Source organism: Manacus candei, unplaced genomic scaffold, assembly GCF_025592945.1.
Source record: "Manacus candei isolate 608988 ecotype Guabito, Panama unplaced genomic scaffold, ASM2559294v1 h1tg000117l, whole genome shotgun sequence".
In the NCBI taxonomy this organism is placed as follows: Eukaryota; Metazoa; Chordata; class Aves; order Passeriformes; family Pipridae; genus Manacus; species Manacus candei.
The window spans coordinates 409,157-434,056 of NW_026138165.1; the positions used below are offsets into that span (position 1 = coordinate 409,157).

The 24,900-nt window shown below is 58.3% G+C and overlaps 3 protein-coding genes and 1 non-coding gene across 41 annotated transcripts in view; 1 reads left to right on the forward strand and 3 right to left on the reverse strand.

Moving 5' to 3' along the window:
- Nucleotides 1–6,736, forward strand: part of LOC127461959 (tenascin-X-like) — a 33,473-nt gene extending 26,737 nt beyond the window's left edge. For 9 of the 38 annotated variants that reach the window (XM_051770174.1, XM_051770171.1, XM_051770194.1 and 6 more), the window contains 9 exons: nt 42–392; nt 1,112–1,468; nt 2,525–2,649; nt 3,224–3,356; nt 3,685–3,836; nt 4,288–4,384; nt 4,808–4,969; nt 5,319–5,515; nt 5,937–6,728. In XM_051770174.1, coding sequence (XP_051626134.1) covers nt 42–392; nt 1,112–1,468; nt 2,525–2,649; nt 3,224–3,356; nt 3,685–3,836; nt 4,288–4,384; nt 4,808–4,969; nt 5,319–5,515; nt 5,937–6,017 — 1,655 coding nt within the window. In that variant the 3' untranslated portion in view covers nt 6,018–6,728. Of the gene's footprint in view, nt 1–41; nt 393–1,111; nt 1,469–2,524; nt 2,650–3,223; nt 3,357–3,684; nt 3,837–4,287; nt 4,385–4,807; nt 4,970–5,318; nt 5,516–5,936 lie in introns of all 38 variants that reach the window. The other 29 variants (XM_051770179.1, XM_051770180.1, XM_051770182.1 and 26 more) reach the window with 16 other exon arrangements.
- A 1,261-nt stretch (nt 6,737–7,997) lies between these two features.
- LOC127461986 (small nucleolar RNA SNORD45) lies at nt 7,998–8,081 on the reverse strand. The gene has a single exon (XR_007900260.1). It is a non-coding gene; the product is annotated as a small nucleolar RNA SNORD45 (small nucleolar RNA).
- A 1,743-nt stretch (nt 8,082–9,824) lies between these two features.
- On the reverse strand, nt 9,825–18,090 carry LOC127461963 (medium-chain specific acyl-CoA dehydrogenase, mitochondrial-like). Its single transcript, XM_051770218.1, has 11 exons — nt 17,075–18,090; nt 16,835–16,934; nt 16,099–16,196; nt 15,931–16,000; nt 14,970–15,070; nt 14,710–14,790; nt 14,402–14,572; nt 12,521–12,595; nt 12,283–12,378; nt 11,621–11,869; nt 9,825–10,200 (listed from the first exon to the last, which is right to left on the reverse strand). Exons 1-11 carry the CDS (start codon nt 17,363–17,365, stop codon nt 10,129–10,131), a joined length of 1,404 nt encoding a protein of 467 aa, XP_051626178.1. The 5' UTR covers nt 17,366–18,090; the 3' UTR covers nt 9,825–10,128.
- An 884-nt stretch (nt 18,091–18,974) lies between these two features.
- QPRT (quinolinate phosphoribosyltransferase) lies at nt 18,975–24,900 on the reverse strand. The gene is given in 4 exon segments (XM_051770165.1): nt 18,975–21,647; nt 21,982–22,113; nt 23,278–23,448; nt 23,450–24,900. Coding segments are annotated over 4 exon segments (906 nt in total). The 5' UTR covers nt 23,867–24,900; the 3' UTR covers nt 18,975–21,461.

The window sequence follows — 24,900 nt, forward strand, 5'->3', positions numbered from 1 at the left end:
GATGACCACGGCCATCACCATCCCCTCTGTCACAACCACAGCTGAGTCAGAGGAGCCACTCCTGCCCTCAGAGGAGCCCCGACCTGAGCACCCCCAAACTGAGCCTCCTCCACCTGAGGCCCTACCAGCACAGGCAGTGCTGGGGGAGCTGAGGGTCTCCAGCATCACCCCCAGCTCTGTGGGGCTGCAGTGGAGTGTCCCCAAGGCCCCCTTTGACTCCTTCACGCTGCAGTACCGGGATGCCCAGGGCCAGCCCCAGGCCCTGCCCATCGATGGCGGATCCCGCTTGGTGACGGTGCCAGGGCTGTCCCCATCCCGCCGGTACCGCTTCCACCTCTACGGGCTGCGGGGCGGGAAGAGGATCGACCATGTCTCCACTGAGGCCATCACAGGTGAGGGGGAAGGTCAGAGGGATGGATGAATCAAGCAATGGAGGGATCAAGGGTTCCCATCCCCGTCCCATCCCAACCAGGCATTGAGCCACCACTGACCCTGGCACCATCCAGTCAACCATCGACCCTTCCACCCCCTACTGACCAACACCCACCATCATCCACCATCATCTTCATCATCTGTCATCCATCATCATTATTATCCACCATCCATTATCATCATCATTCATCCATCATCATCAGCTTCCATCATCATCATCATCATCATCATCATCCATCCATGACAGATCAAGAACTGAATGGCTGAATGGATTCCAGACTGGATGGTGGGTGGGTTCCTGCCCAGATGGATGGAAGAAGCTGGATGGGTGGATGAGTAGTTGGATTGAGGTGGGGCAGCTGAGATGGACAGAGGATTCCTGGTGGCCATATTACAATTTCTTATGTGTGGAAGAATTTCCATGGGTTATGGGATGTCAGGGGTGGAGGCCTGGGGGCATGTGAGGAGGAAGAACCAGAGATATGGATGTGTGATTAGGTGGGGAGTTGGGTTGAGTGTTGGGTGGTAGATAGAATGGATGGATGAATGGATGGTTGTTTATGGATGGAGGAAGACATGGCTGAATGGATGATGAATGATGGATAGTTGGGTAATTGATGGATGGACACATTGATGGACACATGGGTGGCCAAGCCCATCACCATCCCCTCTGTTGCAGCTGCAGCTGAGCCAGAGGAGCCGCTCCTGCCCTCAGAGGAGCCCCAACCTGAGCATCCCCAAACTGAGCCTCCCCCATCTGAGGCCCTACCAGCACAGGCAGTGCTGGGGGAGCTGAGGGTCTCCAGTATCACCCCCAGCTCTGTGGGGCTGCAGTGGAGCGTCCCCAAGGGCCCCTTTGACTCCTTCATGCTGCAGTACCGGGATGCCCAGGGCCAGCCCCAGGCCCTGCCCATTGATGGCGGGTCCCGCTCGGTGACAGTGCCGGGGCTGTCCCCATCCCGCCGGTACCGCTTCCACCTCTACGGGCTGCGGGGCGGGAAGAGGATCGATCGGGTCTCCACTGATGTCACCACAGGTGAGGGGCTGCAGGTCCTCCCCCCGGGCCTCTCAGGGAGCGGTGCTGGAGTGGGGCCCAGGGTTAGCCTGGAGGACCTGCGGGGCTGGGCTGTACTGGAGGGAACCAGAGAACTGGGGGCAACTGGGAGGATCCAGGGCACTGGGGAGGACTGGCAACTGGGTGATGTAGGGGCAACTGGGGGTAACCAGGGGCAACCGGGGGCAACCGGGGGCAACCAGGGACTGGAGAATACTGGAGATTGAGGGGAGCACAGCACTTGGAGGGACTGGGGGCAATTGGGGATTGGGGCAAACTGGGGACTGCTGGAAGGAATTTGGGGAATCTGGGCTCCAGAGGGACTGGGGGAAACTGGGACAGCTGGAAGGAACTGGGGGTTCTCAGCCCTGGGGGGCTGGCGGGAACTGGGTAGAACTGGGGCCTGGAGGAAACTGATGGGAACTGGGGGACTTGGGGGAACTGGGGATTCAGGGGGAATGGGAGAGGAACTGGTGCCTGGGAAAGACTAGGACCTGTGGAGAACTGGTGTGAACTGAGGAGTGGGGGAACTGGTGGGAGCTGGGGACTAGGGGGAACTGGGAAAACTGGGTACCGGGGGGAGCTGGGGCAAACAGGCTGGGGGAATTGGGGACTAAAGTGGAGCTGGAGACTGGGGAGACTGGAGGAAACTGGGCACTGGGGAGAATTGGGGGACTGGGAGAAACTGGGGGGATCTGGGGGCTGGGGGGAACCAGAGGGCTGGGGGGCTGAGAGAACTGGAGTACTGGGGGGACCTGGAGCAAAAAGGAGACTTGGGGGGACTGAGGGGAACTAGGGACTGGGGGGGACTGGAGATTAAGGGGAATGTAGCACTGGGAGAGACTGGGAGAAGATGTGGAGACTTGGGACAACTGAGGGGTGTGGGAAACTGGAGGGAAGAGGGGACTTGAGGGACCTGGGGGAACTGGGGCCTGAGGGAAACTGAGGGGCACTGGGGCCTCTCTACTGGAGTGCAGTATGTGGGTGGGGCCCTGAGGCCATGAAGGTTTTGGGGTGTCAGCAGTTCTCCCCCCACAGGTGCCCCGGGGACCCTCTGGGTGGGCTCCGTGTGGCCCCGCAGTGCCCAACTGCACTGGGACCCCCCCCTCATCCCCCCCGATGGCTACGAGCTGGTGTATGGCCCCCCCGGGGGGGCCCAGCAGGTAATGGACCCCCCCAAGCACCCCGACCCCCCTCAGGGACCTCCAAGGGGGACCCCACCAGGTAACAGGCCCCCCCACCCCAAAATCCCCGGGAGACCCCTCAGTGGCACCCCAAAAATCCCCAGGAACCGCCTGGGGGGCCCCAGCAGGTACTGGTCCTGACCTCCAAAACCCCTGTGGGACACTGCTGTGGCCCCCTCAATAACCCCTTGGGGGACCCCAATATGACCTCAGGAGACCCCAGTATCCCCTTGGAGGACGCCAGTAACCCCGTGGGGACCCCAATGCCTCCCTGAGGGACCGCAAAACCCCTCATGGAACATAAGTACCCCCCTGAGGACCCAAATAATGCCTTGCAGGATCCCAGTAACACTCCTGGTGATCTCAGTACAACCCTAGGCAATCCCAATAACACCTCAGGAGTTCCCTTTTAGCCCCCTTTGGGCACCTCAATACCCTGGGAAACCCCATTACACCCCCCGGGGGACACCAATAACCCTTTGGGCACCTTAGTAACCCCCCTGCGGGCCTCCAATACACCCCTGGAACCCCAATCCCCCTCTGTGCCCCCCAGACCCTGCAGTTGCCTCCTGAGGCCACGTCGCAGCAGCTGTGGGGGCTTGAGCCAGCGGGACATTATGGGGTGCAGCTGTGGGGCCGGGGAGGGGACCCCCAAACCGCTCCCCTCGAGGCCACCTTTGACACCCGTGAGTGGGGCATGGGGGGATGGGGAGGCTCCCTGGGGGGGCACCTGGACCCCTGGGTCCTTTTGGGGGCTCTGGGTCTTTGCGGGGTCAAATGGATGCCTGGCGTGAGGGGTTCATTGAAGGGGTAGCTGGGTACTTTACTGGGGGGAGTTGTGTCCCTTGGGAGGGGGGAGTGGATCTCTGGGGAGGGCACCTGGACCACTGGGTCCCTGGTGGGGAGGTGTTTATTGGGCAGGGAGGGTCTGGGTCCTTCTGGGGAGGGGGCACCCGCACCCCTGTGTCCCCAGAAGCCCCTGTGGTGCCTGAGGGACCCCCCCGTGCCTCCCAGCCCCTCTCCCGCACCCCCACCCCCGGGACTGTGCCGAGGAGCAGCGGAACGGGCCGGGCCCCTCGCGGGAGACCCTCGTGTTCCTCGGAGGGGACCCGGCCCGGCCCCTCAGGGTCTTCTGTGACATGGAGACGGACGGCGGCGGCTGGCTGGTGGGACTGGGGGCACCGGGAGGGGCTGGGGGACTTCTACAGGGGGCTGGGGGAGGATGTAGGGAGTTCTGTGGGAGCAATGAGGGTCTTTGGGGGCAATGGGGGCGTTTGGGGGTGACAGAGGAGCACAGGGGCCCTGGAAAGGGGCTGGGGGTCTTCCATAGGGCGCTTCACGGATGTTTATGGGAGGAAATCAGGGTCCTCGGGGACAACAGAGAGTTCTGAAGCAGGATTAGGGGGGCTTGGAGGGCAGTGGGAGGGGACTGAGAGGGGTTTTGGTGAGGAACTGGGGGACACAGGAAGAGAGACTGGGGGCACTGGGAGGGGCTGGGAAGCTTCTCCAGGGGTTTCTGGGGAGTATTACAAGAGGCCATAGTGCCACTGGGGGGGTCTGGGGTGGAACTGGGGGCCCCTGGGTGGATTTTGGGGTGCCCCTGACCACCCCCCCTAGGTGTTCCAGCGCCGCCAGGACGGGGGCACCGATTTCTGGCGGGGGTGGGAGTCGTACGCCCGCGGCTTCGGCAACATCAGCGGCGAGTTCTGGCTCGGTGAGGGGGGGCAGGGGTCTGGGGGGTCCTGGGGGGGTTTGGTGAGGCGTGGGAGGGTTTGAGGGTCCCCCGGGGTTTGGAGGGTCCGGGGGGCCTTTGAGGGGACCCGGAAATTCCAGGGGACACGGAAGAAAGCAACCCACAGGGGCACCCCAGGATGTGGGGGGAAGACTTTGAGGAGACCCAGCACCTGAGGGGGCACAGAGGGAACTCGGGTGGGCTCCAGCAGCTGTGGGGTGTCCAGGGAGGACTCGGGGGATCTAAGGGTGGTCCGGGTGGTTCCCAGGAGTTGAGGGGGTGTCTTGGACGGTCTTCGGGGCACGGAGAATGAGGTGCTGACTTGGGAATGGAAGGGGGGATCTGGGGGAGGAATTCGGGGGGTCCCCAGGGGTTCGGGGGGTGCCGGACGGTTTTGGGGCGCAGGGAACGAAGCGCTGCACGCGCTGACGGCCGGGACCCCCACGGAGCTGCGCGTGGACCTGCGGACCCCTCGCGACTCCGCCTTCGCGCACTATCGCGACTTCGCCGTCGGCGGCGCCGAGGAGCGATATCGGCTCCGAGTCGGGACCTTCAGCGGCACCGCCGGTGCGGGGCGAGGGGGGGCTGTGGGCTTGGGGGATCCCTGCTGGGCTTTGGGGGGGTCCCTGCTGGGCTTTGGGGGGGTCCCTGCTGGGCTTTGGGGGGTCTCTGGGATGTTTTGGTGTTCCTGGATGTTTTGGGGGTCCCTGGTGGAATTTTTGCGTCCCTGATGGGATTTGGGGTTCCTCGAGGTCCCTGACGGGTTTTGGGGGTTTCTGGTGGATTTTTGCTGGGGCTTTTAGGGGTGCCTGGTGGTTTTTGATCCCTGACAAGTTTTGGTGTTCCAAGGGGTCCCTGGGGGGGGTTCTCTGTGGGGTTTTGGGGTCCCTGGGGGTGCTGACACCCCCTCCTGCAGGGGACGCCCTCTCCTACCACTCGGGCAGCCCCTTCTCGACACGGGACCGGGACCCCCGGGACCCTCGGGGCCCCCGAGAGCCCCCGGGGCACCCCCGGCCTCCCCACTGTGCTGTGGCCTATGGAGGGGCCTGGTGGTACCGGAACTGCCACTATGCCAACCTGAACGGGCGCTACGGGGCCACCCGGGACCACCAGGTACAGGGGGCTGGGGCGTACGGGGAGATTTGGGGGCATGGGGGGGATCCCTGGGGGTCTGTAGGGGTCTGTGGGCATTCTGTGGGAGTCTGTGAGGGTCTAGACGGTCAAGGCCTACAGGGGTCTGTGGGAGTCTGTAGGCATCTCTGGGGGTCTCTAGGGTCTGTGGGGTCTATGGCAACCCGTGGTGGTCTATAGGGATCTATCTATAAGGGTTTGTGGGGGTCTGTAGGAGTCTACGGGGTTTATGGGGGTTTATAAGTCTCTATTGGGTACTACAGGGCCTGTGGGGATCTAGAGGTGTCTATAGGGTCTGTGGGGATTCTATAGGGTCTAGGGGGTTCTAAAGGGATCCACAGGGTCTATGGAACCTGTAGGGGTCAATATGGTCTCTGGAGGTCCTGACCCCCCCTCCCCGCAGGGCATCCACTGGTTCCCCTGGAAAGGCTTCAACGTCTCCATCCCCTTCACCGAGATGAAGCTGCGGCCGCAACGTGACTGAGGGGGCTGGGGCAGCCCCCTGTGTGCGGGGGGAGTTTAGGGGGGCAAGGGGCCTCCCTGGGTGCTGGGGGGCCCCAGGTGGGACTTGGGGAGAGGGTGGGGGGTCAACGGTGAAACTTTCGTTGAGGGTTAATAAAAGCTGACGGTGACGCCCCCGTCCCGTGGTGATCCCGGCATCCGGGGGGAGCAAGGGTCAGGCTGGGAGTGGGGGCAGGGGGCACCCAGGGGTTCAAGCCTGGTCTCTCTGTCCATTGAAATGCTGGACTCAACCCCCCACTGGCCCTGGAGATGCTGAGATGTCCCAACCTGGGCAACACAAACACGTGTTGTCATCAGCAGTGGGCAGAGGTGGGGTAGGGTGGGATGGGATGATCCATCCCCTCAAGCCAAAAATAGAGGTTGTGGAGTTGGGTAACTGGAATGCCCTGGGCATCCTCCCAGGACTCAGAGATGGAGTCAGGTCACAGTTGTGTCACAGTCATGGTCATTGTCATCTCCTGGTCACAATCGGGTCATGGTCATCTCATGTTGTTTGTGGTGCTGCTCAGGGAGAGGAGTGGCAGTCCTTCCCCTGCTCCAACATGAGTCCCTCCTGGGAGGGAGGGAGACAGTTCTTCTCCAACAGGAGTCCATCCCATAGGCAACAGTTCTCTACAAACTGCTCCAACGTGGGCCCCTTTCCACACGGTGCTGTGGGACCTCCTTGTCACCTCTGACAGGGAAGGGCTTTGCCAGCTTCCAAATTACAGGGCCTTCCAGACCTTTCCAGGGTAGGAAGAGGGAAGGCTGCCTCCTTTGGATTACTGAATATCCATCACATGGGTTTGGTTTCCCCCCCTGAGCTCCCCCAGCTGCTCAGGTCTCTCTGCCTGTTTGTTCCCTGAGTGTAGGGAAGGGGCAGGTGGGAAACATGGATGGTGGCTCAAGAGGCTGATGACCAGCACCGCCCGTGTGACACGGGACACCCATCACTGAGGGGCTGGGGACCAGCACCCACCATGTGACACAGGACCTGCACCATGGGCAGAGGGATGGGCATCACCCTCCCCTTGGATAAAGCCCCATAATATCCCTGTGACCCCCGCCCTGCTGCACCACCTCCTCCCAGGAGCAACCTGGAGCTCGGGGGCTTTTCCCCGTCCGAGCCTGGATGATGATCAGTGTGTCTCCCAGGATGCAGAGTGGTAGGAATGGAACAAATCACAGGCTGTGATACCAACAAAAGAATGTTCAAATCCTCTTTATAAATATGAAACCAACTGCCAAACCTGCATTTTACAGACACAAAAAGACCCAATCTAACAAGTGCCCCTGGCCTGTTTTCTTTCTCACCCCACGGATCAGTCTCTCGGGAGCTGACAGGTGCCCAAGAAGCGCCAGGGAGCTGCACACATGCACCCACACCTTTCCAGCTGGCTGGAGACCCGTCTGGAGATCCAAACGCCCTGGAAGAGGGACCTTGCCAGCAGCTGGGTCACCCCAAACCTCACCTGTCGTGCCCCACCGGAAGCTGCAGCTCTGCAGACTCTCCAAAATGCTGGCGCACAGCTCTGGGCCAGCCAAAATGGCACAGCCCGGGGCTGTCCCAAAGACCTGGGTGGGACAGAAAACATTCTGGTTTTAGGGCAAAGCTGATGGGAGGTGCCAGTTCCCTCCTGCCCACTCCCACCCGGAGCTGCACCAGCCCGGCCGCACACGTGGCACTGCAGCGCACGTGGCACTCAGGGACACCCCGAGTCAACATTTCCCCCCGGATATGGCCACAAAGCCCCAAACAATGGAGTTCAGGCCAGGGGAGAGCCCCCCCGCGCACAACAGCCAGGACTGAGCCCAGAACTGCTCCTGCCCAGCGTGGGAACCGAGCAAAACACAACCTGTGCCCCCCTCCCCCTCTCGCTGCGTCACAGTTTGGGACGATGGGACCTTGATCCCACAGTTTGGAAAAGCTCCGCGCTAACCTCCCAAGGGACCTGGAGCTCGCTGGGCCTCAGAGTAATTCTAGAGCTAAAGCGGTGAGAGACATCAGCTCAGCTCAGCTAATACATGCCAGCACTCATCCCCGGCCCAGGCGGTGCCTCCTCCGGCCCGGCCCAGCCCAGCCCACACACCCTGTCCCCAAAGCAGGACGCTCCCGCCTTCAGCCGGGACCCCGGAGCACAGCCCGGGGCTGGAGCCATCGCCGCTGCGGGCAAGAGAAACCCGCCCGCAGCTGCTGCCCGGAGCCGGCAGGGCTGTTCCCGCAGGAGCCGCTCGGCTGGGCCGGCATCGGGCTCAGGATCCTCCCGCGGCCGCCTCGCCCGGCCCGGACGCTCCGTCCTGGGCCCGCCGGGCTCGGGGCAGCGGCTCCGGCGCCACGGCCTTGGGGCGGCACCTTGGACCCCCCCAGCCCGTGGGGCAGCTCCAGGGCCGGGGGGTTTCGTGCCCGCGGCATCCGCCGCCTGCGGGGAACGAGCCGCCCAGCAGCCCCCCCGGGACCCCCAGACCCGCCGGCACCTCTGCACCCCCGCCCCGTCCCGCACCACGCGGCCGCTCCTACCCTCGGTTCCGCTGGAAGTGACGCCCGACCGCGGGCGGGGCAGGAGGAGCTGCCGGCGGGATCCTCCCCCGTCTGGCTGCGTGCTCATCCGCTGCTCTCCAATCCGTCCAGTCCCCATCCCATCCTCCCCCATCCGCCTCCATCTCCATCCAGTCTGCCCAACCCCCATCCCGTCCTCCCCCATCCGCATCCATCCGCACGCCTCCATTTTCCTTCATCCGCCTTAATCCCCATCCGCCCCAAATCCCATCCACCTCCATCCCCATCCGCCCGCCCCCATCCGCCTCCTTCCACCTCCATCCGTATCCATCCCCATCTCATCCACCTCCATCCGCATCCATCCCCATCCTATCCGCCCAATCCCCATCCCACCCACCTCCACCCACCTCCACCCCCATCCCATCTACCTCCATCCCCAATCCCATCTGCCTCCATCCCCAATCCCATCTGCCTCCATCCCCAATCCCATCTGCCTCCATCCCATCTGCCTCCATCCCCATCCCATCTGCCTCCATCCCCATCCCATCTGCCTCCATCTGCCTCCATCCCCAGCCCATCCATCCCCTGTCCACTCCCACCCGCCAGCCCCACCCGGGGCCCATCCCACGCTGGGTCCCGCACACTGCACCGGATCCCACCGGAGCGTGCAAGGAGTGTGGGAACAGCCGCCCCTGTCCCGCCCACACGACAGCTTTTACTGGGATGCAGCAGCGACTCCCAAACAGCCCTTTTCCAGGGAAACCCGCTGTGCTGGGCAGGCCCCATCTCCAGCCTGTGTTGGGGTCACCCCAGCTCAGCCCACGCTGCGATGCCCAAACCAAGCCCCTTTCCTGCAGGCTTTTCCCATGGGATCAGTTAATCCACGTTCCCATTGCCCCATCCTGCTCCTTTGGCCCCCGGACACGCGGCCCCTGTCAGGCACCATCATTGCTGCTTGCCTGTAACAAGGAAATCCAGCTCAAGGCACAAGAAACGGATTCACTTTTGTTTTCCTCTCAAATTGGCTGATGAAAGGCCCCAAACCCACAGTGCTTCCTATGGATCTGGGGAACTGGGGCCCTGCGTTCCCTGTGCCAGAGCCAGCTGGGCCCTTCCTCAGGAGGCAAAGCCAGTTTTTTAGGTTCCCTGAGACTGATCCGTTTGCTCAGGCTCCAGGCGTAAACACTGGGAGCCGATCAGTGCTGTTACACACATGGAAACCCCCCAAATCCGACCCCTGGGATGTGCTGGATTTTTTGCCTTCACGGGAACAAATCAACAAGAAGTCAGAAATAAATAAAAAAATCCAAATTTTGTTCACTTTTTGATCACAAAGGTTTGCCAGGGAAGGTTTTTTCTTCCTCTGCTGCCAAAAGGAGAGTGGGCGAGGGAGACACCGATCCCTGTGGGATTCAGGGATGTTTGAGACGGTCAGCTGGGGGGACGGGTGAAGGGACGGATGGGGTCCCAGAGCCTGTGCTGGATCAGGCACAAGAAGAGGAGTTTGGAGGAAAAGGGATTTTCCCAGATGTTTCTAACGGAGAAATGCAGCAAAATCTCCTTCCCTGGAAGGCAGGACCCGGAGCCGCCGCGTCCCTCAGGCCCTGTACCTGCCCAGGTGCTCGTGGGCAATGATCACCCGCTGGATCTGCGCTGTGCCCTCGTAGATCTGCATGGAGAGCCATGGCTGGGGGAGCCGAGTGCTGGGAAGGGGGCTCAACCAGAGCTCTGCCCACCCGGGACCCTCCCAGCGCCGAGCCCGGGGGCAGGAAGAGAGAAAAGGAGGAAAAATGAGTGTGACCATGACCCACAACAGGCAATAACCACGTATAGGTGTGTGTGCCCAGTGCAGGAGGGATCCAGGGATCCCAGGTACACAAACACCTGTGTGTGCAGCGCAGGAGGGATCCAGGGATCCCCCAGGCTCAGCCTGTCGCAGCTCCAGGGCAGCAGAATTTGGGGGTTTCAGTGTTTCAGCTCCCAGTTCTACCAGAAGTAGGATTGGCAAATTGCTCCCACTCCTGCAGATCCACTTTCTCTGCAGTCTCAAAATCAAGATAATCTTCCCCAAACCACACAAACCTTTTCCAGGTGAAGCTGCTGGAATTGTACGGCCCAGTGCCTTTCCTGAGTTCTTGCAGGGATGGAGGGAGCAGGAAACACACCCCAAAATTCATACTAAAGCAGAGTAATTGGAACAATTTCAAGGTCCCAGCTTCCCTGGCTCTGCATTGAAGATCAATCTGTGTGATGGAGAATTGGATAACTAGGATCCTGGGAAACAAAAATCCCAGAAAAGGAAAAGAGCCTGATTTTGACAAAGGCCTGCATCTCATTCAGTTCCTCCCTGGCAGGATTGAAATCAGGACTGATAATTTTTAGATTGCAAACAGCTGCTTTCTGTCCTTGGGGAGGGAAAAATTCCTAGCTGGTGAGAACAGTTGGAATTTTAAAGTCAGCTGTAAAAGGAATGTCAACTACCCAGAATCAACAGTAACAACAGCAGCTGTGACCCCTGTTCCCTGAGACCTGTTTGGATCTCTTCCATCCAGTCATGGGTAATGTCAGAAAGAGGGGAAAGGTGAAGATCCCTGGGTTTGCTAAATGGAATGTAATCTTTCCTGCTGAATAACGAACTGGAGTCAAGAGAGAAATTCTGGCCTGGAATAATTTCTTGGCAATAATACTGCAGAAAAACTGCTGGGGATTAGGGGTGTCTGTGGGCCAAAAATGAGGAAATATGACCGTGTTTGTTCTTTTGGAAAAAAAACCAATAAATAAATACCTAAAGAAGTGAATCACCACAGGCTGAGCCCCACAGCTGTTCCTGCAGCCCACACAGGGTAATTAATGCTGATTAATTAATCCGTGTTCCTTAGTGCTCGTGAGAGCTCAGCTGAAGCACCTGCCCGGTGTGTGAGTATTTGAGGATCTCAAATTTAAGGCCTTTCTGCCAATGGAAGGATTGTTGCTCTCAGCCTCCAAATCTTTTCATCCCGTGTCCATCCTGATTGCAATTACTCAGGTGTTAATTATTCTCTATAGAACACCTGTGTCGCTGTGGAGGCCCCACGCTCTGTCCCACTCACCTGGTAGATTTTGGCATCCCTCATGAGCTTCTCCACGGGATATTCCGTGTTGAACCCGTTCCCCCCAAAGATCTGCACGGCATCGGTGGCCACCTGGTTGGCGACGTCCCCGGCAAAGGCCTTGGTGACGGAGGTGTAGAAGGTGTTGCGGCGGCCGGCGTCCACCTCCCAGGCCGCGTGCTGGTACGCCAGCCGGGCCAGCTCCACATTCATGGCCATCTCTGCCAGCAGGAACGCCATGGCCTGGTGCTGGGAGCGGGGAGACCCACCGGGTGAGCTTCAAAGGGCAGGGACACTTGAGGGGAATGTGCCTTCTTCAGGGACTCAAGGAGCCATGGAATCGTTGAGGCTGGACAAGAGTGTCAAGATCACCGAGCCCAACCCTTGTCCTCACCACTAAACTGTGTCCCCAAGTGCTGCATCCACATGATGAAACCCTCCAGGGACGGGGAGTCCCCCATAGCCCTGTGCCAGGGCTGGAGAAATCTTTCTGGGAATAAATTTTTTCCCCATAATCTGATTTTATATCTTCATTTCCTAATTTGCAAATTCAATACACTTGGGAAGTTGTGCTTGAGGAGTTCTACAGAACTGGGATCCATCCCTCAACTCCATGTTGAATTAGACTTTGCCATTTTTGACGCCCAATCCCTCGGACTCACCTCTACGATGGGTTTCCCGAAGGTTTTCCTCTCCAGCGCGTACCTTGTGGCCTCATCGAGCGCTCGTTTCGCCAGCCCCACGGCCCCCGCTGCCACCTGGGGCAGGCACAGTGCAGGATGAGCAGCAGAAATCCCCAGCTTAGGTTAGAAACAGCCCATTTCTGGCACTCGCGGGGGGCCCGGTCTTGTCAAAGGCGCCCATGGCGATCTTGAAGCCAGCCCCCTCCACGATCAGCACCTTCTCCTTGGGGACTCGGACGTCCTCGAAGACGATCCCGCGCGTGTCCGAGCAGCGCTGGCCCATGTTCAGCTCCTGGAAAAGGGAATTTACAGAGGTGCCACTAAATCAGATTCTTCTGAGATTTAGTTTACTCAAAGAAGCTTTTTTTTCCCCCCAAACCACTTCAATTTTAGCTAAAACCAATCATAGAGACAAGAAATACCAACTTTGCCTTCCCAGCCCAGCAAGGCCCTGACCTGTCCCACTGTGTGGGATATCAATCCTGGGGCTAGAATCTCTCCTTTGGCTTTTTCTGGTTCAGTTTATCCTTTGGAGGATTCAGTTACATGTGTAATTCAATTCTACCCTCTGACATGGGAGAGGAAACAGCCAAGAACCTCAGTGAAGGCAGCTGTGAGACCCAGCTGTGCTGCCAACAGACAAATTCCTAAATAAATGAGGTTTTCAAGTTCCAAATGTTCAATCTCTAGTTTTGCTGCTACTAAAAATGGCAGTTTCTTTGTTTTGTTTTTGTTTCCCCCCCCACAAAGAGAACTCCAGAGCGCCTTCCTGGGACAGGAGCAGGCGAAATTCCAGCGAACTGTGAAGTTTTGGGGGAAGTTCTCCACCTGGCTGCTGACACCTTCACCCCCCTGAATATTAATCAGCTCTTGCCAATTCACCTTCCTGCCGATCTGGATGCCGGGGCTGTTGGCCTCCACGATAAACCCCGTGAAGGCTTTGCTGGCTGGGGCTCAGGGGTCGGCGTCAGTGCGGGCGAGCAGGAAATACCTGTGGGGGAACAGAGACGGGGGCTTGGCTCATCCTCAGCAAGCAGACACTGCTGGACAGAAATGTCCCCAGTTTTTATCTGTGTACCATACAGGAAACCTTTTTAATGAGCCCTTCCAAAAAAAACCCCAACCAACGAGGAGGGAGGAGTGTGAGGAATGTCAGTGTTCTCAGGGCCTCTCTTCCTGCAAACATCAAGACTTAATGAAATTCCCTCAGATCTACCTGCAAAGCTTCTCTGCCTTCTCCATGAGTTGTGTCTCAATATCACACTCAGCCTCACAAGTAGCCCCAAATAAACCAATTCCCGGAACATCCGTAAGGATTATTGCTCAGGGAATACAGTATTGTGTGCAAAGCCTTATCCTCTCAATTGCCAATATCTCAATTTTACTCAGTATCAGTTGTAAATGCAATTTTTTCTGTTAGCAATTGTTGAAATCCCATTGCTGGGGGTCAGGAATGTGCTGGGAGAGTCTCTGTGATGGTTCTGCTTCAAGCAAGAAGTTAAACAGTGAGAAACCCCAACTTTTGTAGATATTTTTTGTATAAAGTTTTTCCTCTTGAACTGTAAAGCCTTGGTGTGTTGGGGTGGGGAGGGATGGCGTGCTGAGCCCTGGGGAAGGGTCTGTGCTGCCCTGCTGTGCTGGGCAGGCTCTGGGACTCCTTGGAAATGCCTTCCCTTAAGGAAATTCAATGTAACTCCCCAGTTCCAGAGTTTTCCTGTTTTCCCTGGAGAGGTTCGTGGCTGAGTCAGAAGCAGCTGATCCCTGTCCCAGAGCCAGGGCAGGGCTGGGTAACCTGAGCGCTCTGTGAGTGAACGCTGAGTAACTCCCTGTCCCAAGGGGAAAGCAGAGCGGATTTGGTTTGGTTTCAGCCCAAATAAAGCTGCATTCCTGACTGGGGCTTTGACATCATCGAGCCATGATGTCACCGAGCTGTGATGTCATCACTCCATTCCCTGTTTGGGCACCCACAGGGGCTGCTGGTGCCTCATCCTGATGAGCTGGTGACAGAGCGGAGCACTCAGGTTGGTGACAGGCCCTTCCAGGAACACCAGCAGAGCCCAGTGGGACTGCGAAGCCACACTGGTTCCAGCCAACGCACCAGTTGGCCTTCCCGCCATTGGTGATCCACATCTTCTGCCCGTTGATGACGTACTCGTTTCCCTTCCGCTCCGCCCGGGTCTTGATCCTGGCCACGTCCGAGCCCGCGCTGGGCTCCGTCACGCAGTTGGCCTGGAGGTAACAAACGCCAGCACCCCGAGGAATCAACGGCCTGAGTTTGGGCAGCCATGAAATTACTGTGGAATTGTGGGCACCGATGGATCCCCAGTCACGCTCACACACGTCAGGGACTCCTCTGTCATCAGCTAGTTAATTAACTAATTATTGTCACTGCCTGGTCACACTCACACACATGAGGGGCTCCTCTGTCATCCTTCCCAAGTATTTCTTCTGCTGCTGCTCATTCCCAGCGATGATCACCGGCGTTTGCTGCAAGGCAACGTTCAGAGCATTAATCCGTCACTTCAAGGGCCCCAAACCCGGTTTGGAGGACCGAGCCCGGTTTGGAGGGCCTAGATCCCAGTTCTGAGGGCTGAAACCCCAGTTTAAAGGATGCAGAGATGAGTTTGAGGGTCCCAGAGTGCAGTTTGGGGCTGAGCAGGACTCACCCCCAGGGAATTGGCCTCGATGGCTGTCTGCACCCTGGTGCATCCATAGGCCAGCTCCTCTGTGATCAAACATGCCTCGAAGGAGCCCAGCCCCAGCCCCCCTGTAGGGGACAGGTCAGAGCTCAGTGGAGTCTCAAGCGGAAAATATTAGTGATTTACAAGCTTTTATTATCCAAACATCCCCTGTGTGCACTGCATTCCACTGGACATCCCCCCACGGGCTTGGGAAAGAATGTGCTGTCAGATTTATACTTTTGTTATTTTATTTCTTTATTTTCATTTCAGTCAGATGATTTAAAAATCCCATTTTATGGTTCTGGGGGAGTTTTGCGCTCAAGGTGGAACAAGTGGCACAAAATGGCCAGGAGGTGCCACTAGGATCTGTCACTGCTTTACATCCAAGCATTCCCCCAGAAGCTCTTGGGGAGCAGAGGCAGGGCCATGAGGGCTCTGACACCTCACAAAACTACCTATTAGAACCCCCAACTCCCTTTTTTCAGAGGCAGGGACTGGTGCAGCAGACACCATTTACCTGGGAAGTCTGGATCACTTTTCCCCTTTCCTGTGTCCATCTCTTTTCCCATTTTGAATTTCATTTTAACACCCTGTTCCATGACCTTCTCCCACAGCTCTTGGGAGGCACCAGTCTCTATTTTTCCACACCCACTAAGTCAGTCTCACCAGTGACCTCCTTTTCCAGGTTATTTGTGGGTATCCCAGCCAGACTGTGCTGATGATTTTCTCACCATGAAACATGATGATTTTTCAAATCCATTCCTGAATTTCGAGTGTTTAACACCCACCTGGCCCACCTGTGTGTGTCCACCTGCCCATGGATCCTTTTGGGATTACTCCAGGGTGCAACTGGTAATTTTACACATAAGCCACAATTTCACACATAAATCCCCTCCAAGACCTTTTCTTTGGTTTATTTTAGGGATTAAAATGGATCATCACTCACCACAGCTCTCTGGGATGTGAGAATTCATCAGCCCAAGCTCCCAGGCCCGTTTGATGAGTGGCACAGGATACTGGAACAGGAAAAATCCCGATTGATTATCACAGGTAACATTTCAAAATTCACATTAAGAGAAAAGTCTGGTTTTCCCCTGCTGTGTGGTGGATTTACCTCGCCAGTCTTGTCATACTGAGCAGCAACAGGAATAATCTCCTCCAGAGCAAATTTCCAGGCAGTGGCTTGGAATTCCTTCTGTTCATCTGTCAGTTCTAGTGGAAAATAAGAGGTAAAAAAATCACAAAGATGTTTAATTTTCTCCTTCCCTTTGAAACTCCCCTGAGCTCTGAGCAATGCCCACAACACCATTACTTACCAAATTATTCAAAAACTACTGAAAATAGAGCAGGAAGTGCCAGGTAACAAAATGTTTTAGTAAAAACACCCATCAAACATCTGCTGCTGCCCCACAGAATTTGCTGTAATAGCTCAAGTGAGGAGGAATCTGTGTGTCACATCCCTGGACCCACTGCGTTCCCCTGATGCTACACAGGGTTCTTTTAACAGTTTAAAAGCCAATGCAGGATCATCGTTCAATGCTGAGGTAACTTTGGCAATGAAAAGAGCTCAAGACAGGTAAAAGAAGGTCTCAGAAGTATCACACACGTCCTCCCAGCAGTCCTGAGCTGGAAAGGAAAAGGGATTTCGGATTTCAAATAGTTTTTATAAAAAGAATAGAAATCTATTCCAAATAAACACCTACCTTGAAATTCCTCCTGAACTCCAATGCCGTTGTTTGGCTTTTTTGGGGTTGGTTGGGGTTTTTTTGGGGAGGGTCTCTGGTTTTTTGTCTCATTTGCTGCCATTTGTCCTTCCCTGTTCCCTCCCTCCCCAGCCCTGCCACACTCACCGAAGCTGAACCCGGCCCCAGGTTTGCTCAGGTGCACATTTGGGGCAGGTTTGCTATAGCTCGACCTCCAGCTGTGCCAGACCACGGTCCGAAGCAGCTGCTGCAGGAAAAGGAGTGTGAGAATGAGGGAATGTCCCGGGCTGAAGCGAGGGGCACATCCCAAAGGTGCTGGTGAGGGACACGGGCTGTGACAGGTGTCACACAGGCAAAAAAGGTATTTTCAGAGAATACTGAAAATACCTGTAAAACCAAAAGGTGAAGAACTGTGGGAAGAACTGGGATAGAGCCTGGAAGGCAGAGCTGCAGAGTCAGTGCTGCACAGCTCAGGGAATGGGGGGGGTGGCTTCCAGAAGCTGAAGTGTTATCCGTGGGGTTTTCACAACCCACAGATGTTGTAAAATGATATTTTCCCTTCTCATCCAGGTTTTCCCTTCTTGCCTGAGCTTTCTTGCCAAACTGCTGCCACAGGGTAGGAAAATAAAACAAATAATACCAGGAAACCTCCAGACAAACCTCAACCCTCCCAAACATTTTACACCTTGTTTGAGCTATAACTGACAGGAAGATGAGGTAGAAAAAAAAAAGGGAATTGCAATTGTGGGAGCTTTGTTTGGTTGGTTTTTGTTTTCCTTTGGGATTTGCTGGTTTTTTTTCCTTAAGGATGATCCAGTCCTATGCAGCTTGTCCACCAAAAAGTTTAGACGAAACTAGGAAAAGCCCTGAATTCCTAACAAGGCTGAAGGTGACACCCTGTGGAAAGGAGCTGTCAAGTTTGTGTTAGAGACATTCGGTCTCGTGGTTCTCCTGTCCCAGGGCTGTGCAAGGTCAAGGACATCGCTGAGGTGACTCTGGAAACACCAACACCCTCAGACAGGTGGAGGTGAGGGTTGGGCAGGGGGTCACAGCAGGAGGCGCACAGAGGAGGGACAAAGGACCAAAGGTCACACACAGAGGATGAGATGCTGGAGCAGTTTATGTGCCCCATCCCTGCAAGTGTTCCCAGGCAGGTCGGACAGGGCTTGGAGCAACCTGGTCTAGCAGAAGGTGTCCCTGCCTGTGGCAGGAACTGGTGGAACTGAGTGGTCTCTAAGGTCCCTTCCCACCCAAACCAGTCTGTGATTCCGTGTATGGATTTGGGCGAGCACCTGTCTGCTCGGTCACCTCTCTGTGCCCTGAGCCTAACCCCAACTCCTCGTGCCTTCCACCCTCTCTGGCCCCGCTGCCGGGGGCTGAACCCCAAATCCCGGTGCCCGGAGCATCCCTTGTGAGATCCGCAGCCCCCGCCGCTCCCGGACGGAACCCCCCCCCGGTCACCGTGACGCTTGGGGCAGGTGGCCATGGGGACACTGGAGCGGCACCGGAGGGACAGCGCAGGGACACGGCCGGGCCGGCGCCTTTCACCTTTCCCCCAGTTCAGGAATCACGGGGAGAATTGGAAGCGCCGGCGCAGTTCTCGGGGAGGGGGCCCGGTGGATCCCAACGTAAGGAATGTTCCCAGTTACCAATGGCACGGGCAGCCCTCGGGGAGCAGAGGGCACCGACCGCTGGGAGGGGCAGCGGGCACTGATCCCGGGGGCAGCGGGGGCAGCAGCTCTGAGGCCGCCCCCGGGACGAGACCCCCGGTGTCGGGGCTGGCAGCGGCGCCCCTGCCCCAGCACGATCCCGGCCCTCTCCGTCCCCTCCGAGCCCCCCGAGCCCCCGAGCCCGGCTGACGCTGAGCGCGGACATCGCGGCGGCGGCTCCGGCAGTGTCCGGCTTGGGGGGGGCGGAGCAGAGTGGGACGGTCCCGGCCCCCTCCCGCCCACGGAATAGGACGGTGCCCCCCCCCATCCCCGAACAGCCCCGTGCTTCCCCCGAACAGCCCCGTGTCCCACCGAACCAGCCCCGTGCCCCCCCCGAACATCCTTTTCCCCCGAATATCCCCTTGCCCCCCCTCGAACATCCTCGCCCCCCGAACGTCCCTGTTTTCCCCCCGAACAGCCCCGTGCTCCCCCCGAACAGAGCGGCCCGGGTTCCCCTCCGCGCCCCTCCCCCGCCGCTGCCCCGTTTCATCGGGATGACACTTTAGGGAAAGAGCTGCTTTGATTTCCCTGGGAAAAGCCTTTTTCGGCGGGAAATTTACCCCACGCCCTCGGAGCCGCGCTGGGCTCGGGGCTCCCCGGGAGCTGGGTTGGGTGGATGCGACCGGGAGAGCCCCGAGCCCCGGGCCCCTGCCCAGGGAGGAGGTGGGCTTGGGTAGACGCGGATCGGGTGAAGGCACCGCGTTAAAAGCAGCCGATCGTGGTCTCGCACGGGTTTTGTTCAGGTCGCGGCTGGTTTTTCGCTCTGGTACGGGTGGAATGGGGACGGGAGCTGGGGAAGGGGCTGGAGCGTGAGTCCTGTGAGAAGCGGCTGAGGGAGCTGGGGGGGCTCAGCCTGGAGAAAAGGAGGCTCAGGGGGGACCTTCTGGCTCTGCAACTCCCTCTGACAGGAGGGAGGAGCCGGGGGGGTCGGGCTCTGCTCCCAGGGAACAAGGGACAGGACAAGGGGAAACGACCTCAAGTTGTGCTAGAGGAGGTTCAAGTTGGACATCAAGAGGAATTTCTTCATGGAAAGGGTGTCAGGCATTGGGAGGGGCTGTCCAGGGAGGTGGTGGAGTCCCCATCCCTGGAGGTGTCCAAGGAACGACTGGACGTGACACTCAGTGCTCTTGCCTAGTTGACAAGGGGGGGATTGGTCACAGGTTGGACTCAATGACCTTGGAGATCTTTTCCAACCTTTTCCAACCTTAGTAATTTGATGATTCTGTGACTTTTCTCCCTGCAGCTGAGTTAAAGTTAATTTGTAACTTTATGTTATTCCAATGTTTAATGAAGATTTTCATGTTCCAGTTTTAAATCCAGTTTCAAGGCCACGGGACGTGTGATTTCAGGGCTGGGAAACACCCCCTCTCCAGCTTGTGTCCTGTGCACCACAGGTTCTGCTCCACAGGTCACATTCCTGACTGAAGCTGGGAGTTTAACTGCTGAGTAGCCCAATTTCTGTCCATGGATTATTCATCCCTTATTTGCACGGTTCCTGCACACCTAATTCCTCAGTGCTCCTCAGGTGATTTATTATCACCACAGCTCTGGGATGCAGAGACATTTCTCCATCCCTTTTAAGAGAAAGGTTCTAACATGTGGGTTTTCCAATGAGCAGAGTGGATTTTACTGGAGTTCACTAACTGGGATCTTCCCCCCCCCATACACACAATCCCAGAGGCAGGAAGGGGGGGTTGGTATCCCTATGGAAAGGTAATGGCACAGGTAACATCTGTCACAAACAGGTGCAGCTGCTTCAGGAGCCTGAGCAACTGCAGGGTGTTCCTGCTGCGGGGAGGGATTTTGGGACAGCATGGACAGAACTGAGACGTTATTTCCAGGGACTTCCAAGATCAGAATCAATAACCCTTTGGTAAGGAACAAGCTCCTGAGATCTGTGACCCAGGAATGAGCTGATATGGGGAGGGTTCAAGAGGGTCAAGATGCCGAAGGGGGTAATGTGGCTGGAAACAGGAATGCCAGGGTGAAGCTTCCCGAGGTGGTGAGATAAGGAGAAGCCTGGCCTGCAGCCTTCCTGGAAGGTGGTGACTCAGGGGGATCACCAGGAAGGGCTGGGGCTGGACCACAGCGGGGGGCACTGGTCCCAGAGTGGATCACACTCAGGGGATGGGTGCTGGTCCTAGGATAAGGGATCACACAGCGTGGGTGCTGGTCCTGGGATAAGGGATCAGACTCACAGGGTGGGTCCTGGGATGGGATGGGGTCCTGTGCAGGGGTGACAGTGCCTTGCTGGTGGCAGTAATTTATGGCCAGATTTCCTGCTCATCCCTAACCCATCCCCTGGGGTCCGAGCCCCTTAAACTGGGCTCTGGGCCTCTGAAACTGGGGTTTAGGATCCTTAAACTGGGATCTTGGCTCTCCAGGCTGGGGTCTGTGCACCTCAAACTGAGATCTGGGTCCCTCAAACTGGGCTCTGGACCCCTCAAACTGTTGTCCTGAACTCAGACTCGTTCCCCAAGTGCCAATTTCCACAAAAGGCTGGATCCCACTCCCTGATTAGCAGAATTTCCACTATTTTTGAGTAGGGGACTCAAATGGGTTGGCGGTCTTGACACTCTTCTCTCTCCCCCTCCTTCCCCCCCCCCTCCATTTTTGATCGCTGTAAAGTGGATGTTTTCACACTCACTGGTGGGGTTTGGGGAGCAATGCCCCCAAAAAATGTTGGGGAGACGTAGGGGGAAGGTGTGGGAGGGGTTTATTTGGGGGTACAGAGAGAAAAGGGGGGTGAGGAGACTTCAGGATTGAGATCTGGGGTCACCCCTGGAGGGGGGAAGAGTTTGGGGGGACCCTGGGGATGCCAGGATGGGCATTGGGGTCCTCTCTGGGTAAGGGAGACCCCAAGGTGAAGATGTGGGGTCCAAGCATGTGTTTAGGGAGGCCCCAGGATGGATTTTGGGATCCCCTGGATATTGGGGCGGGGGGGGGTCCTCAGCCGTTGGCGCCCCCTGGTGGCTGGGAGGACCCACTGCCGGATTTCGGGGTCCCCCTCCCAGGGGGGGACTTAGGGGGTCCCAGGGTGGCTTTCCGGGGCCCCGGGATGGGTTTTAGGGTTCCAGCACCCGCAACGCGAAGTCCAGGGCGGGGGCGCTGTGGGTCAGACACCCCATGGACACCACGTCGATGTGGGGCCCCAAAAACTGGGGGAGGGTCCCCAAAACGATCCCCCCGCTGGCCTCCACCGTCACCCTGGGGTGCGCAGCCTTGACCTGCGCCGCCGCTGAGTGCAGCTCCTGGGGGACACGGGGGGCACCATGTCAGCGAGGAGCCCCTCACCCTCAAAACTGGAGGTGTGCAAGGCAGAAATCTACAAGTTACCACCCGCTGACCCCCAAAATCGGGGTCCCCTCCACTCAGAAACCCCCCAAACTAGGGTCCCCCCAACCAAACCCACGAGTTACCCACCCGCTGATCCCCAAAACTGGCGTTCTCCAACCCACTGACCCTAAAAATGGGGTTCACCCCCCCTTATCTATGGGGCTTCCCCACATTTTATACAGGGGGTTCCCCTATTTTTGGGGTCCAGTCCCACACCTGGGGCTGCCCCCCCGGATTTTGGGGGCTCACCTGGGGGGAGAGGTTGTCCAGGAGGACGATGTCGGCCCCCGCCCCCGCGGCCTCCAGCGCCTCGGCCGCGTTGGAGCACTCGACCCCCACCCGGCGGGTGAATCCCCCGGCCCGGCGCACCCCCAAAACCATCTGGGGGGTGAGAGGAGGATGAGGGGGAGGAATCCCAGAGGGACCCCACCAAGCCCCGATATGGGGTGGGGGTGAGGTAAAAGAGGGGGTGCCCCACCCAGAGCCCCTCAAATGGGGTTGTCCCCCCCAACTCGTTGACCCACAATTGGGGTCTCCCCCCCCGCACTGATCCCCCCAAATTGGGGTCCTCGCTTCTCAAATCCCCCAATTCGAGGATGTCTCCTATTTCCCCCCAAAATTAGGGTTCCCCCACCAATTGTCCTCCAAATTTGGGATCTCCCAACCCAGGACCTCCCAATTCAGGTGTGACTCCCCCCCATTTCCCTCCCAAACTGGGAGGGGTGAGGTTCCCCCACCCATCCCTCCCCAATTCAGGGGTCCCCCCACATCACCCCTCACACAGAACCCTCTAATCCGGGGGTCCCTCCCACTCATCTCCCCCCCAGTTCAGTGCCCCTCTCAAATATTGGGGTCTCCTCCCCCCCCCGTATCAGTGTTTGCCCACCATCCCCGAAATTTGGGGTCACCCAAGCTATAACCCCCCAAAATCGGGCCCCCACCTCCAACCCCTCCAGTTCAGGAGTCCCCCCTACCCAACACCACCAAAACTGGGGTCATCTCTCCTCCCACCCAGAACCCCTCAATTCAGGGCCCCCCCCCATTTCCTTCCCAAACTGGGCTCCTCCCCTCAAATATTGGGGTTCCCCCACCCATTTCCCCCTAATCCAGGGGTCCTTCTATCTGCCCTCCACCCATTGTCTCCCAATCAGTGTGTCCCTACCCAAATTCGGGGTCCCTCCACCCAGAACGCCCGATTTAGGGGTCACCCCCCCAAATCGATGTTTCCCCCCTGAAACTGGGGTCCCCCACCCACCTTTTACCCCAAATCAAGCCCCAAATACGGGTGCCCTCCCCACAAAATTTCAGGGTACCCACCTGCTCCAGCCCCCCAAACCGGGGTCCCCCCTCCTTGCCTCCCGAAAATATCGACAGTACTCCACCAAATTTCGTGGTCTCTCTACCCAGAACCCCCCAATTTATGGATCTCTTTCCCCAAATCGGAGTTCCCCCCTCGTCTTTTCCCAGACTTTGGCCCCCCTCCCCGAACCCCCCCAATTCAAGGGTCCCCCGACCCATTACTCCCCAAAAATTCGGGGTGCCCACCTTCTCGAGCCCCCCCGCCGCTGCCGCCAGCGCTCGGTGATTGTCCTTGAGCAGGAGGAGCCCCCCCCCCAATCCTCCCCTGTGGGGGTCGGCGCCCCCCACCCCCAGCGCGTATTTCTCCGCCAGTCGGAAGCCTGGGGTGGTTTTTCGGGTGCCCGCCACGACCCCCCCCCCACCCCTGTCCCCGGGCCACCCCCACGGCCCTCGCGGCCATCGAGGCGACCCCGCTGCAGCGCCCCAAAATATTAAGGGCGACCCTCTCCCCCGTCAGGACCCCCCCGGCCGGACCCTCCACCTCGGCCACCAGCGCCCGCCCGGGGGGCAGCGACCCCCCCTCGGGAACCCTCCAGGTGACGCGGCACCCCGACACCCCGAACACGGCATCGGCGAAGGGGGCCCCCGCCAGGACGCCCCCCAGGCCGCTCCCGCCCTTGCTGAGGAGGTGGGCGCGGGTCGGGGCGTCCCCCGCGACCCCCACGGTGGCGTCGGGCCAGGGCAGGTCCTCGTCCAGCCACGCGCGGGCGAGGGACACGAGGCGGTGGGGGGGCGGCAGGGGGGCCCAGAGAGGGGCGGGGGGCTCGCAGGTCATGGTGGGGGGTCCTGGGGAGAGGGAGAAGGGGGTTATTGGGGTGCTGGCGGGGGATTTGGGGGGAGTTATATGGGTCCAGGGAGGAATTTTGGGATCTTCGGGGCGGGGGGAGGTGGCTCGGGAGTTGCGGGGGGGGGGTGGTTTGGAGGGTTATTGGAGTCGTTGAAGGAGGATTTGGGGGGGATATTGGGGGTTTGGGAGGGGGATTTGGGGGGCTTATTGGGTGCTAGGGAGTTCCTGGAGGATTTTGGGGTCCTTGGACAGATTTTGGAGGGATCTGGAGGGGGGATTTTGGGAGGTAATTGGGGTCCTGAGGGGTTCTTGGGGGGATCTTAGGGAGTTATTGGGTCCTTGGGGTGATTTTGGCATCCTGGGGGAGTCGAGGAGGTTCTGGGGAGGATCTGAGGGGGCATCTGGGAGAGAGGTTGGGGGTTCTGGAAGGGGTCTTGCAGGGGATTTGGGGGTCCTGCAGGGACTTCGGGGGGTTATTTTGGTCCAGCAGGGGGAATTTGTGGTCTTCGGGGGGTGGGGAGGAGGAGTCTGGGGGCTCTTGGAGGTGGTTTGAGGGATTATTGGGGTTCTGACAGGGATTTTGGGGGGGCCCTGGGGGTTTATTGTGGTCCTGGGGGGAGATATTGGGGTTTAGGGGTAGTCCTGAGGGGTCCGCGGGGGGATTTCGGTTGGTTATTTGGGTCTTCAGGGGTCCAAGAGGGATTTGGGGGGGTTTTGTGGTCCTTGGAGTGGCAGAGGGAAGGATGTGGGGGGCTCGGGGGGTTTACTGGTGGGATTTTGGGGAGTATTTTGTGTCGGAGGGGGGGAATTTTGGGATCCTGAGGGAAGGTAGGGGGATATATTGGGGTCCTGGAAGGGATTTTAGGGGGTTATTTGGGTCCTGGGGGGTATTTGGGGCCCTGGGGGTAGGGCAAATGTGGGTCTTGCCCCACAGAGACCCCCAAATGTGGGTCCCACTCCACCCAGACCCCCTTTAAATGTGAGTTTCCTCCCCAAAAATGACCGTCCCACTCCCAAATCCA